This window comes from Leptinotarsa decemlineata, unplaced genomic scaffold, assembly GCF_025532065.1.
Source record: "Leptinotarsa decemlineata unplaced genomic scaffold, Ldec_3_MD MMD2_tig00026328_RagTag_RagTag, whole genome shotgun sequence".
NCBI classification, from domain to species: domain Eukaryota; kingdom Metazoa; phylum Arthropoda; class Insecta; order Coleoptera; family Chrysomelidae; genus Leptinotarsa; species Leptinotarsa decemlineata.
In genome coordinates, this window is record NW_027412688.1 from 37277399 (window position 1) to 37296509 (window position 19111).

At 33.4% G+C, this 19111-nt stretch overlaps 3 protein-coding genes across 4 annotated transcripts; 1 reads left to right on the forward strand and 2 right to left on the reverse strand.

The window, feature by feature from the left end:
- The first annotated feature begins 1269 nt into the window (after positions 1-1269).
- LOC111503724 (uncharacterized) lies at positions 1270-4641 on the forward strand. Of its 2 annotated transcripts, none has more exons than XM_023158105.2 (4): positions 1270-1395; positions 1480-1700; positions 1759-2094; positions 3116-4641. In XM_023158105.2, the coding sequence occupies exons 2-4, from the start codon at positions 1508-1510 to the stop codon at positions 4024-4026; spliced, it is 1440 nt and encodes a 479-aa protein (XP_023013873.2). In that variant the 5' UTR covers positions 1270-1395; positions 1480-1507; the 3' UTR covers positions 4027-4641. The 2 variants fall into 2 exon arrangements, with proteins under 2 accessions (XP_023013873.2, XP_023013874.2); XM_023158106.2 differs by having other exon boundaries at positions 1360-1378.
- A 2142-nt stretch (positions 4642-6783) lies between these two features.
- Positions 6784-12983, reverse strand: LOC111503723 (uncharacterized). The gene is made up of 4 exons (XM_023158104.2): positions 12056-12983; positions 9544-9977; positions 8057-8767; positions 6784-7514 (listed from the first exon to the last, which is right to left on the reverse strand). The coding sequence occupies exons 1-4, from the start codon at positions 12799-12801 to the stop codon at positions 6985-6987; spliced, it is 2421 nt and encodes an 806-aa protein (XP_023013872.2). The 5' UTR covers positions 12802-12983; the 3' UTR covers positions 6784-6984.
- A 1484-nt stretch (positions 12984-14467) lies between these two features.
- On the reverse strand, positions 14468-18928 carry LOC111503722 (transmembrane protein 184C). The gene is given in 8 exon segments (XM_023158103.2): positions 14468-15190; positions 15193-15278; positions 15422-15693; positions 16057-16263; positions 16877-16951; positions 17008-17210; positions 17505-17541; positions 18451-18928. Coding segments are annotated over 8 exon segments (1269 nt in total). The 5' UTR covers positions 18714-18928; the 3' UTR covers positions 14468-15064.
- Between the last annotated feature and the right edge of the window lie 183 nt (positions 18929-19111).

Below are 19111 nucleotides of genomic sequence, written 5' to 3' on the forward strand. Positions count from 1 at the left end.
CATTGTTTTCCGAGTTGGATACTATTTTCAAGATATGTTCAGACAATAACTAGAAATGTGGTTTGGTGTTTCTAAAATCACCGCTTTTGTGGTTCTACTCAAAAAACGGTTAGATATGGAACACAGTTTCCTATCGTGGTTGAAACAGGTTAAGACATTTAAAAATTTAGTATACCAAGTAAAGTGAGTATTTAATATGCTCAGTGAACTGAAAATATTGATGCACATTTAAACTGAGGTTCCTCTTTATCATATCAAAATGTGAACCTATTCTAGAGAATACAAATTGTACCCAACTCATAGTTTCAAACGATTCGAGTGGTCATCTACAATCACCCAATTATTTGTTTTTCTAGTAAATATATTTTCATCGTCAACTAATTGAATCATTCAATGTTAAAGCCCTCTGTGATTTTCATCTTCCTCCGACCATTGATAAAAATTCTGATTACTAGCGGTTAGGAGGTGGTTATTTTCGAGACATATTTTTGTCATTAGTGTCAATTGTCACTTTGATTCTTTCAGATTATCTCAACCATCGACATAACCAAGGTTAGGTCGATGATCTCAACGAACAAACTGCAAATAAAATTCACAAATGGTGGATACGATCACTAGCAACACATGACAACTGAACCTAATGGTAATTAAGTAAAAAAAATTAATTGTTTCATTTGGTTCATCGACTTTGGTCAAGAACTAATTTTTTTATGATTAGCTTTCGATTGTATTGACTCTCAAAAGTTTTTTGTTATTAAACACGTTCATCATTATAAAATTCAGAAACTGATGAAGTAATTTCACGGGGTTGTCACACTGATAATGTTTCTGAAAATTATTTACTAAATAATTGTTCTTTCCGTATCATCAAATTCATAAAAGAGTTCCTAAATATTATGAATCATGAATGGACTGACTCGTTACTTGATGAACAATAATACTATCCATGATAATAATATAATTTTCATAATTATTTTTTATTTCCAGACTAGTTTCGCTAACACTCTACCTCGGCAGAAATTAATTTCTACCGAGGAAGCTACGGTGTTAGCGAAGCGCGTCTAGAAATTAAATATGTTTGTGAAAATTATTCAATTCTTATCATGGATAATATATTTTATTAGCTACATTATAGGTAACAGTTTCGTTTCGGACGTTTACGATCTGTTATATTTATTACAATTTATATTGGTATTTTGTGTAAAGACTTGAATCAGAAATATATTTCATATTCTAATTGCATACTGACATGGAACGCCAATAGATCATGTATTCTGTGACCATGAACCATAAATTTGTTATTGCCATAAAACCTATAAATTTCATGTGTTAGATGTCAAATATTAAAACAATTTTGGGTTGATTGTTGATTTTAATGGTAATTGGTAATAAAGAGTGGGTATTCATTTGGGAATAATAAAATAGTATATATTTCGTATTGATTTCTGTTAGCACTCAAAAACGTTTCTTCATATTCAGGCTCAACACTTGTTAGGAACTTTCAAAAATGGATATAATTAAATGCAAGTCTGAGTTTGAGGAAAATGATTCGTTTTGCAATAACATTCCAGCTGATAGCAAGACTAAAATTAAAGAAGAATCGGTTGATCCGGATGAATATGAAATGTCTAGGAATAGTTTCAATGGAACAGACTGCAAGCACCACATATTGCTTCATAAAGATCTTCAAGAAAATGATAGTAAGGATCCAAAACTTCAGTTGGGTATTTTGAGGTGATTATTGATGTAAAATTTCAGAGCATGATGCAGAGGTTGAACTTATTGTGGAGAATACTGAACAGAACCAAGATTTTTCTGTATCAGATCTGATTAAGCCAGAAATTAAAATCAAAGATGAAGATGCATCGGATGTGCCTGAATATTTTTCTGTGGAAACGGATCTTTGTGAAGGCGAGAATTTCCAAGTCAAAGATGAAGATGTGTTAGATAGGCCCGAATATTTTTCTGTGGAAATGGTTCTTGGTGATGGTGAGATTCACAAAGTCAAAACGAAAGAAGAAGTAGAGCCAGCTGACGACAAAGGCAGCCTAAAATTGCATTTGCCGTCTCAGGATAAAGTGAAAATTAAGAAAGGTAATTTTATATTCATTGAAAAACACTTTTGTAGAGGAGTCACTGTGTCTTGTTCTTTTTGAGTTTGATAATTATTGTGTTACACTGCTGTCGCTTATTTCTATCTTGAATCCTAACGTGACACACCAGTTTTCTTTTTCGAAGATACAACAATCAATTTTCTAAACTATTGAAGCCATCCATTTCAGTAATTCCCTTCTGGAAATTAAAAAACCACATTGTATACTGCGGATCTTTATACAACTTTCGTAATTGTTTTTACACAATGAAAACTTGCGTTGCACCAAATTACTTTTTTGAACTATGTTCTAAATTTTAATTTCACTTAACTAGAGTTTTTATTATTATTTGTTGGCAATGTTACAAAAAGTTGATAAACGTAAAATTTATCACTAAATTTCACTTAGCTCTGCTTCAGATAAGAGAAACAATACTGTTTCAAAAGTTACTTTTTCATTCAACGAGTAAATGGTACTTTCTTTTGCACACATAATTGTACAGAAATATTTGTTAGGTTATGTTTGGTTCGTTGTTTGATTGTGTTGTTTATTTGCGAAAATAAATGAACATGTATGTTTTTCTATGCATAGATTTTGTTATGCCATCACTAAATACTATGTGGCTATCAAAAAGAAATGCCACATTCTTTCTATTGTCATTAAAAACTCACGTTTCATAAGAGATGGATAATTAAAACGTTGGTTGAAAGAGCACGACGTTTCTGTGAACCTAAAAGATGCCTTCAAAGGCAAAGGCAGCGAATTGTATACTACAACTTTGACTCTTATATTCAATTGCAATATAGTAATATTTATATCAAGAACGAAGCGAAACGTTGGTGAAAAAAAAGTAATTTTCAGAAAATAAACGATATACTTTTTCCAAAATTATATATAGTCACTTGGAATATAACTTTGAACCAAACAATAATTTTTGATGATAACCACATTTGCATAAAAACGTGATGACTCATATTGATATTGTAAAAGCATTCTGGAAATTCAAAGATACTTTTTTGCAGATCCTGGAGCGAAAGAAGATAGAGACTTGGAAATTCACAAAAGAATTCATACTGGGGAGAAACTATTCCCATGTAAATTTTGTCACAAGTCTTTCACTACCAGAGGTGTTATGAGAAGACATGAAAAAACTCATAGTGGGAACAAACCTTTCTCCTGTAAATTTTGCCAAAAATCTTTCAGTCGCAGTAGTATCCTGAGATTCCATGAAATGACTCATACCGGGGAAAAACCTTTTTCATGTAAATTCTGCCAAAAGCCTTTCACTCATAAACATTCCATGAAACACCATGAAATGACCCATACGGGAGAAAAGCCTTTTTCATGTAAATTTTGCCAAAAATCGTTCCCTTCCAGAAATACCGTGAGACGTCATGAATTGACACACACCGATGAAAACCCTTTTTCATGTAAAATTTGCCAAAAACCTTTTACTTGCAGTAGTGCTATGAAACTCCATGAAATGACTCATGCCAGAGAAAAACCATTTTTATGTAAATTTTGTCAAAAATCGTTCACTCGTAAAAATGCCTTGATAAACCATGAAATGGCTCATACAGGAGAAAAACCTTTTTCATGTAGATATTGCGAAAAATCTTTTATTCACAGCACTCACAGGAGAGTCCATGAAATGAGTCATACCGATGAAAAACCTTTTTCATGTAAATTTTGCCAGAAATCTTTCATTCGCAGCAATGACTTGAGACACCATGAAATGACTCATACTGGGGAAAAACCTTTTTCATGTAAATTTTGCCAAAAAACTTTCATTCGCAGTACTGACATGAGATTACATGAAATGACTCATGCCGAGGAAAAACCTTTTTCGTGTAAATTTTGTCAAAAATCATTCACCCGCGTCCATTCCATGAGACGTCATGAAATGACACATTCGAATGATAAACCAATGTAAATTCGTACCCTCAGATTTATAATATAACATTTTTTATGTAAATTTTGCTGAAAATGTTTCACTCATAAAAATGCCATGAGAGTCCGTGACATGAGTCACATCGGGAAAAAACCTTTTTTATCTGAATTTGGTAAAAATCTTTCAGTTACACTACAAGAGTCCATGAAATAATTCATTCTGATTGCGTTCCCTTACAATCACAACCTAAAACGTTCTGAAAGAATTCATATTCTATCTGTAGGGAAATTCGCAACAAATGGTTTTGCTGAGAATTGAAATTTTAAAGTACGAGAAAGAATATTCGTGATGAGGTCATTGGAACTTTCTGGAAAAATAGGTGCTGGAAATGAGTCATTTCATGTCAAATTTGAAAGGCCATTAAAACTTCATACTGGTGATTTTTTTTAACTACGAATATGAATTTAAAATGTAATGAAGAAACTGAAAGATCATAGTATTACTAATTCTGCAAAAAAAAATCTATTGAAAGTAATGATCTGAAAGTTCATGAAATAACCCATTCAGTAGAAAGATCCAGATAATTGTAAAGTTGGCACAAAATCTTAATTTGTTCTGTACTTTTACATGGTTAATAAATATTTTACCATTTTCAAAGATTTAGATAATTCCAGCTATTTCCTAACATAATATTACCTCATGAAAATAATTTATTTCATAGTTTGAAAACTAACAAGTTAAGAGTGTAATATATTATTCAATCCCTATTCTTTCTTATTAGTCAATGGGCTATGCTTGAAGAGAGGCAGTAAACAAATCTTAAGATATGAACTTTAAACATTCAAGCCAGTCTCGACAATACCTCTACACAGTAGGTTGAATGGACTGACGCCTATCAGAAAACAACTACTCCCCTGGCTAATACCACGAAGGGCGTTGTATTATATCCGACTGGCGTCAGTGCAGGAATCTTCACAGAAAATGTCCTGCATATGCAATTGGCAATACAACTGAAAGAGTCGACCTCAAATTTTGGAACGGGGACACTTGAGACCGGTTTCGGGCTCATTAGCCACTCATCAGTGCAAGATAGTGACCATCATCGACCTAAAGTCAATGATATTCCATAATTGAAAATCGGAATTCTTTCAGAGTATTTCATCCCTCTTCCTAATTTGGAGCGATGGATGAGGTTGGATATAATCCAACGCCCTTCGTGGTATTAGCCAGGGCAGTTGTTGTTTTCTGGTAAGCGTCAGCCCATTCAACCTACTGTGTATGTTTATTAGACTGGCTTGAACGTTTAAAGTTCATTTATTTAGATTGAATCCCTATTCAATTATGACATTCCATTTTGTGATGGGGTAAGAAAATTCTGTTTGAGAGAAATAGAAATTTACAATAATATATTGACGCCATAAAAAACTGACAAAATGAATATTGCTCTCAGTTATCAGCAAGAAAGCTAGATATATTTTCAAATATCTTTTCTAGCTGATCTAGTCGAGATAATATCTATGAAAATTATGAAATTCATAGATAATGGAAAAACTCATTTATTTCTACAAATTATTTTGTAAATATTATTTTATTTTCAAGTTTTTGGTAGACTATGGACTAGGAGAGGAAGTTGAGAACAATATATGTTATTTTCCATCATGAATTTAATTAGTACAAGTTTTTGCCAGTGGTTATTAATATATGTATTATAAGGCAAACAAGCGAGGTAGGAAAAAATTCCATTACCATAAACAGTTAATTTTACATATCGATCAGACAGGCAAATATTAGGTTTGTGGAATTTTGTCAACGTGACACAAATCGATTAATTCCGTCAGAATGAAAATTGTTTTCTCATGATTCGACGCAGGCCATTTTTGTCTGGCCTTGTTGTCCATACTAATATTTATATTACAGGCTGAATTTCTTTTTTTACCCAAGTGTCGAACTGTGTTGTCCAGATTTACTTTACTCTGGACCTCAGTTGTCTCTTTAACAAACAGCGAACCTTTTGCCTGATAGCCCCAGTAGTAAGGCCACTGAGATCACTACAGAAGAAGAAATTTGAGAAATAATACTTCCTATGTTTTTATATCACTTGTATTTGTAACTAAAGTTACTGCAGTTTCGTCCTATACCCATACGGTCATTTTCAAACAAATACTATAAAATAATTTTATTGTATTATCAAAGCATTTACAAAATTACAATTAAAAATTATATTTATTGAAATATTAAATACCAAAATATATTCTAAACTTGTTTTTTACTATGTGGAACACCATAAAGACTTGTCTCCCAAAACCAAGTTGAAATTCAAGTAGAAACAAACAATGAAGAATTCAAGTAATTTTTTATTGTGAAATTTTCACTCAACAGTTTACAAGACCAGAGCAATAACTTTTTCAGGCGTGTTCATACTAAATTCTACCTAATTAGTGCTTTATATAAATTATCTAATAATATATAATTACAACTTTTTTTAAGACCCTTGTTTTCTTCAAGTATTTGTATTTTATCCAAATTAATTGATCTGTTTGCATCATTTCTTGTTCATATTTAAATATTATTTTATACATGATAATGAAACATTTTCACACTTTCAACTTCACTTCAGTTGAGCCAAAATGGTTCAACTACTACTGTATAGCAAAATGTGTCTTTAGTAAAATTATTCGTGGAAAAGTTGTTTTATTATCATGGCGTTAATGAAAGAAACGTAGGTCATGTTTCTAATCACTCGAAGTAGTTTTTGATTTGAAATGTATATACACCAGGACATAATTAGACGAAGGCATTAGTAGAAATAAATTTATTAACAATTACTATCATAAACAATTATCAGAGTACATATTTCACAATGTAAAGATATCGATTCAGCCTGAAATTTCAGCATTACCGAGATTTTCTACAAGAAGACTTTGGTAGAATTAAATTTATTAGCAATTACTGTTATGAACAATTATCAAAGTACCCATTTCACAGCGTAAAGATATCGCTTCAGCCTGAAATCTCAGCAATACCGAAATTTTCTAGCTTTCTTTTGCGAATTGTCCGGATGATGAACGCCTTTTTAGAAAGTTTCATTTCTATCATTTTATCAACATCCGTGTCATCAACAATGACCACTTTTTTTGGTGAGTAGTTCATCTCTCCGTGCATATTCTTAACATGCCCGTTCAAATGAGTCTTTCTTCTGAAACTCTTTGGGCAAAACGCACAGGAAAATGCGCGCTCGTTGGTGTGGATTTTCTCGTGATCTTTGAGCGAGCTCGCCATGGTGAAGCGTTGCGAGCAGATGGAACACTGGTATGGGCGTTCGCCAGTGTGGACTCTCATGTGCGTGGTCATTCCGTACATCTTTTTGAACGTTTTGTCGCAGTGAGGACATTCGAAGGGCCTCTCGTCGCCGCTGGAGTGGGTTTTCATGTGAGTGACTAGGTTTCTCTCGTAGCAGAAACGCATTGGGCATTTCGTGCAGGTGAAATACTTCTTCTCTGGATTTTTAATGAGATGTTTCTTCAACTTGCCTAGAAATAAATTGTTTTATTCAAATTGAGAAACAATCTGGCAAAACGAATGCAAACATTGAGGACAGACCATAGAAAGAAAATTAATTATTCCTCACAATAATTATTAATAATGCATAGACATTATTGCACTATACTTAATCAAGTTACAAGCCACACACTAATTGATCAAAAAGTATAAATGAATGACTGGTAATAACAAAGAAAAGCCAAATAAAATATACTAATGATACTTTTGAAGTGAATTCATCAAAATACTAGAAAGGAAATCTTCCACATAGTAGTGCTCTATAAAAAAAGAGCTTTTACCAGATTTTTGAAAAACAATCTGAAGTAACTTACATTAACACAGTCTTTCTTATTGAAACACATAATAATGTAGCTGTATGTAAGATAATATATTTACTATTATTGCAATATTTCTATAATGCAATATGTTTTATTGCATTATGTGAATTTCTAGATGAATAAATTCTACTCCATTATATCCAGAGAGAAACAGAAAAAAACCACAACAAGTGTCTGTCAAGATATTACCTTACCTTTTTCAATAAACTTCTTATCGCAAATATCACATTGGAACGGTCTTTCACCAGTGTGAACCCTCAAATGCGCCTCGAGAAGTGACATCACGTAAAAGTTCTTGTTGCAAATTTTGCACCGATACGGATACCCCTCCGAATGGCTTCTCATGTGATAGACGAGTGCGCGATGTGAAAAGAACCCCATAGAACACACTGAGCAGGTGACCGTGGGCTCAATCGAATGTGTCTTAAGGTGGTCGTTGAGGACCTCCTTCAAGCGGAACCGCTTCTGGCAGATATGGCACCCGTGCGGCCTCTCATCTGAATGGATTTTCATGTGTCGCTCCAACTTCGTCTTGAGTTTCTTGTGGCAGATCGGACATTCCAAAGTCGCCTCTTTGCTGTGGGAACGCATGTGGCTGAGCATGTAGCTCCTCGAAGAGAAGACTTTACCACAAATTTCGCAGGTATTCGGCAGATTCGAGTTGGTCGGATTCTGAAAGACTCCTTCTTTTGGCAGAATTGTCGGGTGATTCAAGTGAATGTCTATGTGGTCTTTCAGGTACCTCTCCTCGCTGAATCGAAGCGGACATTGTGGACACTTGAAGAGCCTCGGCTTGTGGCGCATCATATGTTTTTCCAGAAAAACCTTGCCAGAGAATTTCTTTCCGCAGATCGTGCAAAAGTTTTTGTTCTTGAAATGGAGTTTGCGGTGCTTGTCAAAATCATCTGTGAACAGAAATTTGTCTTTGAAGAAACTTTCATAGATTTGGGTATCACAATTAAAATAGGTGGAGATTATTGTTTACGAAATATACAATATATGTCTTTGAAAAAGTTGAGAGTTTTTTTTTACAAAAAATGTATTTGAGATTCTGAAGCCCAGGTTTTCAGTTCTTCCACCTCTTAGTTTTGACTTTGGAACTCATTTCAAAGACTGGAAAGTATGGCTACACTGATGGCTCAATCTGCACCACCTCATTAGGTAGTGACATGCTCCAATGGTTTTGTGACTTGAGGCTGGGGTCTCAATCCAACCTATTTCTCAGGTCTCGTCACTGGTCTTTGTCTCAATCTGTCTACTTCCAAGTCTTCACTTGTGAATAACCACATTGAGACCCTTGTGAAGACCAGTGACGAGACCTGGGAAATTGGCAGACTGGGACCTCGACGTCAAGTCACAAAGCCCCTAGAGCATATCACTAACTGTGAATTAGGCAGATTGAGACCATACTATTTAGTTATTTGAAATGGCTTCAAAGTCGAAGCCAAAATGGTTCAAAATGGGCTTTGGAATCTATGTAATATATAAAATTGTATAAGCTGTCATGTAATTGGAAATTCAAGACAATAAGCACTTTTTATGAGTAATATTTAGAAATCAGTGTGGAAACTTAATATTTATTTTGAAAAGGGATATGTGCTTATCATAACTATGTACTATTATAACTGAGTAGTTCATCAGAGTTGATACGTAAAAAAACTCCAAAATAATATATCCATACCTTTTTCAGTAAGCCACTTGCCGCAAATATCACACAGTACGTGCTCTGGGTTCTGATGCTGTTTCACGTGCTTGTTGTAGGAACTCCTGAGACGGAAACGCTTGGAACATAGCTTGCATTGCAAACATTCCTCTCTCAAGTGAAGTTGTAGATGTCTGGTCATCCTTGAAAACGTACAGAAGCGCTTTCCGCACACCTCACATTGGTAATTCCGTTCGTGGATATGTTTGTGTTCCTCCAGAAATTCAGCTGAAAATGTCTTCCCACAGAGTTCACACAGGGAGGATGTCCCATCATTTTGGGGATCTTTTAGAACTTCATCTAGGTTATTTTCCACACCGTGGTCTTTCAGATGTATCCTAAAGTTTTTCTCTCGGATAAATTTCTTAGAACAGAATTTGCAATGGAACTTTCCAGGATGGTGCATGCGGAACCTATATATAATAATAAATAAATAATAAAATAAAATAATAAATAATAAAATAAATAATAAATAAGTCGTGGTATTTTTTACTGAGACTTAAAAAACGAAACTTTCAAATCAATCACCCTGTGTTTTATCTATCATTTTTAGGTGATAACTACAAACCCCAATCAAGTTTCTGCTGATGGGAAACAAGAAGCCCCTCTAAGAATGATTTCTATAAGTTGTTGGGATTGGAGGTTATTCAGTAACTGTCGAGGTATTATTAAGGAAAAGAGTTGTTTTCTGTCAAATCCAACAGTGATAAAATACTGATTTTCTTAATAAACAAAATACAATAATTACTTCAGTTATGCATACAAAGTTTATTATTATATTTGTAGCACTTCCAAGAAAAAAAGAGGATGCATGTATCTTATAAAAATATGTAAACAATGACAGCAAACACATGATTGACATAAAGAGACGAGATGAATAAAATTGAAACAGTATTGAAAATTTGCAAGTGATATTAAAAAAATAAGTTGTAATCAATTGTGTTATATATACACACACACACACCCTTAAAAATATGACAATTTTTTGGAGTTGGCACGTTGAAATTATTCATGGGTGAGTGACACAATAGAAATAGGAAGACTCTAAATTTCAACAGTAATCATAAATTTGATTACAAGACTAACTTCAGTTCAACAAAATGCAGACCATAATCTAGTATCGAGATTACTAGAGCCAGGTAAACTATCATTAATTGAGCTGAAACACATTTGCAGTGTCGTACAATGAATCCAAGAATTTTATAGCCCTACGACAATATGGTAACGAACCTTTTTTTTTCGGATTACATAGATTATTAGCTATATCATTGTACGCACAACTTCAATCCAATTGAAACCACAGTTTACAATATGTATGATTTTGAATGTATCAAAGTATCAGTTTTATGATACGTAACTAGAGTAGGTTTTAGAATGATTCAGAATGAAATGATCATACTCTGAATAAGTTTACAACCCCAGGAACTAATTAAATCGTTTATAGTATCCAATTATAATAATAATGTTTATTTTAGAAAATGCCATAATTATTTACATAAAAAATAATTACAACATGTAATAAAATGACGTCACACACAATTATATTTCAAAACTTCACCTTTTCTAAATGTATAGAGAAAAACTTTGAGGTAACAATAGCTGTATTAGAAATCCCAGAGAGGAAAAAAAAACTATACGTTATCAGTGTGCCTTCAAGTGCACGGAGTTTGTATTTTAAATTTTGTAATTGTACACGTTTTGACATACTCAATGTCATCTATAGATGATCCAACTGAATAAATATTATTATTATTACTCCTCCATCATTAAACAAACTGAATTGTAAAAAGTAATATAATGTAATTCAATGTTCCTGTCAAAGTAGTTGTTTTGAAAAGGTTCACATCCAAAAGAAACTTCTATGTATGCTCTACATTTCTTTAAAGTTTTTTTTTAAATTTTCTCACGTTTTATGTTTAATGACAAACCAATCTACCTCTGTTGGGACACTAAAGAGTTACTATTAAACAGTGACGATAATGTGTAGTACAGTATTCAATTCCAAAAGTACAGTATTTTATGTTTGAAGAGTAACAAATCAGTGATAGTAGATCTAAGTATATCATTGGATAAGTAATTATTAATCGATCTTTAAAGGACTAATGAATCTAAAATTTTTGCGAGTAAAGATTACATTACATTTTGTTCATCACCAGATTTGAATACGGACCAGTTAAATTGTTTCCACAAAGTAGAACATTTTGATGAAAAGGTATTTATTCCACTGGCAAATATTAACTTGTCAATTCATGTTCACTTTAGATCTTCGGACATGAATTGGATATTCACAAGATATTCTTCAGTGGACTTGGAATAGATATCCTTCCACGAATATCCTATGACATTTCATAAGACATTTAGAAATTTATGTCTTCATTAGTTATCTTATGGACATAACAGTTGGTATCTGGATGTCTACGAGATATCTTTCCGACAAAAACTGAATGTTTAGTGAATAAACTAAAATTTTGTAACACACTGTTATACTTACACATGCCTTAACAGAGAGAGTTTTGTCTTGAAAGCATTACCACAATTAAAGCACTTGAATGACTCTTTGGCAGGGTTCGAATCGTGAACTCGGTTTATGTGAGTCTTTAGATGATCCTTTCTAGTGAAAGTGTTTGGACAGAAAATGCAACTATACGGTCGATTACCCGTATGAGACAGAATATGCCTTTTCAAGATATGATGGCGTGAAAAGGTATTGTTGCATATGTGGCACTTGTAGGCTCTTTTTTCACCTGAATGTGAGTGCATATGCCTCTTCAAAGTTTGATGATGTGAAAAATTTTGTCCGCAAATGTAGCACTCTTTAGAATATTTTGAAAGTTTGTTTTCTGAAGACTCACTGCCCTTTTTTTCGTCTGAATCGATACATTTTCCATATTCTTCGTCCCAGTCAGCTTGATCCTCGGAGGGCTCCTCTTTAACAAATACGCCTTCCTTATATACTTCTCCCAAAGTTTCATCTTCCTCCATCTTAATGTTACCAACAAATGCAGGTTGAAATTCATCCTCGAATTCTGATTGTTGTTCAACCTTCACTACTACTCCCTCGGGTAGAGCTTGGCGACTGTCTATCGTCATCTCATCGTTATCCTCAAAAGGCTCTTCTGAATGTTCATCTTTGGTTATCTCTATGATGATTGTTTCCACAAACTTTTCAGGAGGTTCGTATTCGATGGTTCTTAGAATATAGGGGGCTGAAATCTCCAATGAATCCATTTCGGCCATTCATAAACTAGTAAAAAAAGATTGAATTTCACTTCAATTAACAATGGCGGGTTGAAATTTGAATTGCTTCTCTACTTCTCAATCTACTTGGATGTATGCTTAAGTCTATTGAAGCCAAAGGCCACTAACCACTAACATCATAAAGTACAATGCTTGTTTAGTAATAAAATGGAGACATGAGGAAACGGAAACCAATACCGAAAACCATTGTTGCCAACATTAAACTCAGAGTTGTTGGTTTTTTTGTCTGATTCTACAAAAAATTCCATATAAAAACCCTCTTTGTACCTTGTTCTCTTGAAGAGTGTTTCATAAATATCCAGTACTTTGGTTAACAGACAGATAAAGTTAGTTAACAGACTTCGTCTGATAAAGATATCATTTGAAGCACATGTGTTATTTCTAAGTTGGCTACTCTGTTTATGTGTCATTAATTCTACCTGTCATGTTGATTGTTCACGTTATTACGTGTGTTTTGTGTACTTGTCAATTACCCAACGATTATGTCCATACTCGTTTTACTTAACCTACTAGTCCATTTTGAGCTGATTGGTAACGTCATTTTTACATATATTTTTCGGAATTGTAGAGGTCTATTGGTTTTTTTTCATATCTTTTGGTTCTCGAAATGTTTCAAATAGACCTTCACACTTTTCGAAAATAAAAAAAATATTCCCTAGTTCTATAGGAAAATAGTTCAAATAGTTACTCCCGGTGTTTTGATCATTGGACAATTCAATTTTAGTGTATTTTCCATAAGTTAGGTATTATGATTTATGATTTTGTTGATATATTCCAGGAACTTCTGTTAGGTTAACAAGAAGACAGTATAAATACGGTAGGCATTGATTCTCTCGTTGAAACGGTTACGTCATATCAACTATGATTTGAAACGTATTCATGATGATTCAAAACTAGCGCGAGATTGGTTTTGAAGCGAATTTGATGTTACTTCACGTCAGTTTCTGCTTTATTTTGACCGCTATACCACATAGTAGTAAGCAATGGTTTATAAAGTAATAAAAACTTTTTTTACAAATACGTTGTAAGAATGTACAAAATGGAGCTGAAAAATTATTAGTTAGATGTCGATATTAATATCTGAGTCTAATTTGAAAAGTTTGTTTTATTATTGAATTAGAAATCTGATACAAACTGAATCATTTCATTTTGGAGAATCTTATTATTAATGACGTCACTACGAATCGTTTTTGAATACACCATCGAATAAGATTAAACACCAGAAAACACCTTAGGAAGAAAGCAATAGAATAAGTTTACGCTGTTGCCGAATTCATATCAAATGTTAGTAATGTCAAGACCATTAATTGCTCGATTATGAAACAAGTATCAACAAAAATATCTTTAAAAACTAAAGCGAGAGATCATCATACGTGTAGTTTTCACCTGTGTGGTTATGCCAATACCAGTGTAAAGTTTTATTTTGAATTTTCAAGAAAATACACAAAGAGATGCGTCTTAATGGGCGCAATCCAAACTGCAATCTTTCCCTTCTGGTGTGAATTTGTAAGAGATTTTTGTTCTTGGGATATTAATTTTCAACTCAAATTTTCATTGGACAGTCAATCTAGATTTAATATTAAATGAGTACTTTTTCAATAAACTTATTAATGCAGTTATCTGGGAGATTTTTATAAACTAATAATGAAACACAAGAATTGTTTTATTGTATTACTCAGTAAGAATTAATATACAAATATATCTTATATAATTATATGTATATATATACAAATAAAACTAAAATAGTCATCGGTAACATTAAAAAAATGTAATTCAATAAAAAATCACATAAAATATATAGGGTGGACCAAAAAATCTCTAAATCACGTTCATACGGGAACGTAGAAGGACCACAGTTTTTTTTTATTCAACTAGAAAATTCCGACCTTTATCTCGGAAATTCCGTCTTGAACTCGAAATTATTTTTCTTACATAACTCAATCTAATCTGATGTTTTCATACTGATCACACATTATGCAAAATTAAAAGTCGGAAAAATGAAAAAATAACTAGAATAGCCCTTCTACACTTCCCTAGTTTAAGCGAATGTGTCATGAAAATCAGTCCTTCACATCCCCTCTTTGATGGCCTAAGCTACAAAAACAACCAGCCAATATTATTTTTCTTACTGGCCTCGACTCTTAGGGCACATACCCAATAATTATATCAACAGTCTTCTGCGAGAAATTTAGAATTTTCAGTCCAGCCCGATGCATGAAAAGCTAAGCACACTACCGCTTCCCTAGGTATCATACCTATTACGATTCATTTTAATGGGCTGACTAGCACTCACAGTACCGTAATTGACTATAAGTTCATCACAGTTGCTTTGGTAATAGTTTGGTAAACTAGGTGCGCCGTGCACCGCCACAGGGCCACGAGCGGGTCGAATTCGTTATTGCCTCTCGGAATGGTGTACATGCTCCTACCTCGTAGTCGCCTGCTTATTGAGCTGCCTAAAATCCAGAAAAAAACATTCTCGTTATATAATGTAAACAAATCAATATGTATATGTTATGCATCAACTTTTCAAACAGGCAAATTTGCAAAATGCAAATTTTCTCTGATTGGCTCCTGAAGAATTTTATTAGCAACTCACCTACTATCCCGAGGTGCTCCCTGATGTCGCTTTGCACGTCCGAAACGTCCCACATGGCCAGGAAGGCCGAGCAGCACGACTGGTTGCGAGATCCTCTAGAGATATACTCCTTGTAAGAGAAGGAGTAATGATGTGCAATGGCAGCCAAGCACATTTCGATGCAAATTAGAAAGTTTTGGAGTCTGATAGAGAGACTGAGAGGGTCATCTCCGGTATCGGGGCTAGGTTTGATCCATTCCAAGTAAACCATCAGCGAGATGAGGACTCCTTGGCTGAGGAGAAGTAATTCAGAATTTAAACACGTAATTTTAAGATTCAGCTGGTAATTTCAAACTCAAAGTGGCAATTTAAGCTACAAACTCATAATTCACACATAAAAATGCAGTTCATTTGAATTTTTTTAGAGATTTCGTCTATAAAATGAAATGAAACTTTGAACCAGTCGTCTCGAACTTCAATTTGAGCAATTTCAGCTTTTTAAATACCATATTTCAACATTTCAACTAGTAATATTGGCCATTTGCAGAAACTAAAAAAATTACAATACTGCATTCTGAACTTGAAGTTTTAATTGAATAATCTCATCTCTAAACTAGCAATTTCGTAAATCCAGATTTGAAAATCAAACTACTTACAAAAAAGAGAAAAAGACGACAGCTTTGATGCAGAGGAACTTTCCCAAAGGCTTCATAGGCTTCAGTTCAGATAGAGTAGCTCTGTAAAACATGATTAGGCAGTACATCGCAATAAACTGCGATAGATTGTTGATTGCTATCATATAGGGAAAGGCTACGTTGGCTTTGAATTGTCCGTCACCAAAAACGTCGAAACTTTTACATATGCTGAAAAAAAAGGAGGACCACGTTATTATGCTCCTAATTCATCATTGACTATTCTGTTATTTCAATCATCTAAACACTATTCGTACCCACTCACAAAGTGTAAAAACGATGATTTTTGGCGAAAATACATTAAATATAAGTAGTATGAACAGAATACATGATCTAAGTGAAAATACCTGAGTTGTCCACTGGAATCCGAGGGTTACCTTGTAGTTTTTACAAATTATCATCAGATGATGTACATTCTTTCAACAATTTGATACAGTAAGAACGAATACAAAGGAAAAAATACAAAGAATCAGTTAACAAACATATCTTAAATGCTATGTACTTGATGAACATAATGTTTTGGTATGCACTTATTCTTATATTCATTAAACACACAAATATATGGACAACAATTTTCATCATCTTGAGAAGCTGCCAATTTCAAAAGCAATATTTTGTCGAACAAAATACTGTTCAAAAAATATACTTTCACACTTTTTCTTAAAAATCAAGAGGTAACCCTTGTAATATATTATTGAAACGAAGAACACTTTCGAACAGAATGGAAAATATAGTGTTTGAATCGCCATATCAATTCGGTGAAGTTCAAAGATGCAAAACTTACAAAGAAATCGCCGTTGTCAGTGGTCTCACAACCGTGTACTGCAAAATTCCGTGCTTGCATATATGAACGAATTCCCTGTAAACGAAAAACGATAATTTAATCTTCGATACTTCAAACGCTACTCTCCTCACCTTCCCATTTCCCATTGAGGCAGGCAACATAACGGAAACATGTGTTTCACTTGAGGCTTCAGCTCCAAGTTAGCTTCGAGGTCCATCTCCATGTTGAGGTAGTTTAGGAGAAACTTCATGAAGTTGTAAATGACGTATGCTTCGTAACATTCTCTTAAACAGTCTACGTAAACGGACTGCCGGGGATAAATAAGCCCCAGCCACTGAAAAGTTATTGAAAAGAATAAGATTAGGGAGACATTCTATGACTCTGGAAAATTCAACTCCACAGTCATGAATTTGGGCATAAATGTACATTATCTTCTTTCAAACAAATTAAAATATCTGATAAAATTGTGGAAGCAACTCTTCAAGGAATATCTAACGTTTCTGATCAGCAGCAACATGAAACATCTTCGGGAATTTATGTTGGAAGTATATGATCAAACTTTACTATCAATTATTATTCCAATAAATGAATTGTTTTATGATGAATAATCAATTAATAATACACTTACCGCATTTACAGCGTAAATTGGAACCATCCACAATATCCTAGAAATAAGAAATGAGTATTACATTACTAAAATATTGAAATTCGAAGGAGGTATGTTGTACAAGGATCATCTCAAAAGTTTGAAAAAATAACATTATCTGAAAAATAACTTTCAACACCTTGGTCTGAATTGGTAATCAAGAAAATTAAGAGATGAAACTTGTTATGTTTTTATACCACTTGAACTTGTAACTAACGTTACTGCAGTTACTGCCTACATAGGACATTTTATTTCTTATATTTCATGATGATCGCCTACCACCTAGTAATGGCTACATCCAACAATTTATTAAATTGATGATCAATAACTCTCACAGAGTATTAAAATTAAGGTGGATTCATGCAACTCTTATTAATCATAACTTTCTAGTTGTAAGAAATAATGTTAGACAAATAACTTTTCATCAATATTTAAATCGATCTTCTAAAACCTACTCAATTCCTTTAATTTTTCCCCTTAAAATTTGTAACTTACGGTATCAAAGGCTTCAGTAAGGCCAAGAAATGTATATATATATATATATATATATATATATATATATATATATATATATATATATATATATATATATATATATATATATATATATATATATATATATATATATATATATATATATATATATATATATATATATATATATATATATATAGTTTTCCTTGCGCGATAATATTTTCAGAAAAAAAGGCATTATCACAGAAAACATGTAGAGCGACTTCATAAAGAGAGGCTTGAAGTTGGAAATAGTGAAGTGAAAGAGAAAGAATAGTACCATGTTTTAGTTCAGAGTGATTTCTCGATACACTAAAGTGCGACTTTTCTTTGAAAAATGAGGCGCCTTCTAAAACTCGCCATGAACAACACTGTTCCTAGCCTGTTTATTATGATTCTAAACAAACTAGCATACCTGATGATGTGTTTTTGTAACCTCGGCTCCGTATAATTTATTCCATGTTGGATCATTTCCCAGAAAGACAAAGGAATGGCCACCAATACGAAAACTCCCCCAATGAGAATTTCTTGGTCGTGCTTGTTGAACCCGTCCTCCAGAGACTTTACCAGGAAGTATGGGACAAACACTAAAGCCGCGAAGGCGTACACAAAAATAAATAGGGGCCGAATCCATAATCTCCATCTCGAAAGACAGCCGATGCACTGTTCTGAACACATTTCTATCACATCATACGGTTTCGTTTATGTCTGAAGATCGCTTCAATATACAAAAAGAAAAAAGGTTCTGCAATCGAAATATCTGGACGTTTTCTGTCTCATTCGATGTAAATGTTTGATCAAAGATAATATAACAAATTTACTTGGTTTTGGCAAACTGACATTTGTTATTTGTTAGTAAACTGTTGCCAACCATTCCACAATCCCACCCCACAGAATAAAGCTTAAATTCATTTTGTGACTATACAGTAGTAACACTCAGGTTCCGAACAAACTAATGTCATCTTAGAAATACATTCACGATGCTTACTGGAATGTACATAAACATAGAGTCCTGAACATGAAAATTGTGTCTACAAAAAAATAAAAAGTAAAACTAGAACCTCTGGCGTGAAATA

What these genes read in the sequence shown, in the direction of transcription:
- LOC111503723 (XM_023158104.2), bottom strand. Translation starts at nt 12,801, where the DNA reads ATGGCCGAAATGGATTCATTGGAGATTTCAGCCCCCTATATTCTAAGA. An exon ending in CTCTCTCTGTTAAGGCATGT is followed by an intron (nt 9,978 to 12,055) that starts GTAAGTATAACA and finishes TATTATATATAG; the next exon opens with GTTCCGCATGCACCATCCTG. An exon ending in CAAGTGGCTTACTGAAAAAG is followed by an intron (nt 8,768 to 9,543) that starts GTATGGATATAT and finishes TTCTGTTCACAG; the next exon opens with ATGATTTTGACAAGCACCGC.
- LOC111503724 (XM_023158105.2), top strand. Translation starts at nt 1,508, where the DNA reads ATGGATATAATTAAATGCAAGTCTGAGTTTGAGGAAAATGATTCGTTT. An exon ending in AGATCTTCAAGAAAATGATA is followed by an intron (nt 1,701 to 1,758) that starts GTAAGGATCCAA and finishes GTAAAATTTCAG; the next exon opens with AGCATGATGCAGAGGTTGAA. An exon ending in TAAAGTGAAAATTAAGAAAG is followed by an intron (nt 2,095 to 3,115) that starts GTAATTTTATAT and finishes ACTTTTTTGCAG; the next exon opens with ATCCTGGAGCGAAAGAAGAT.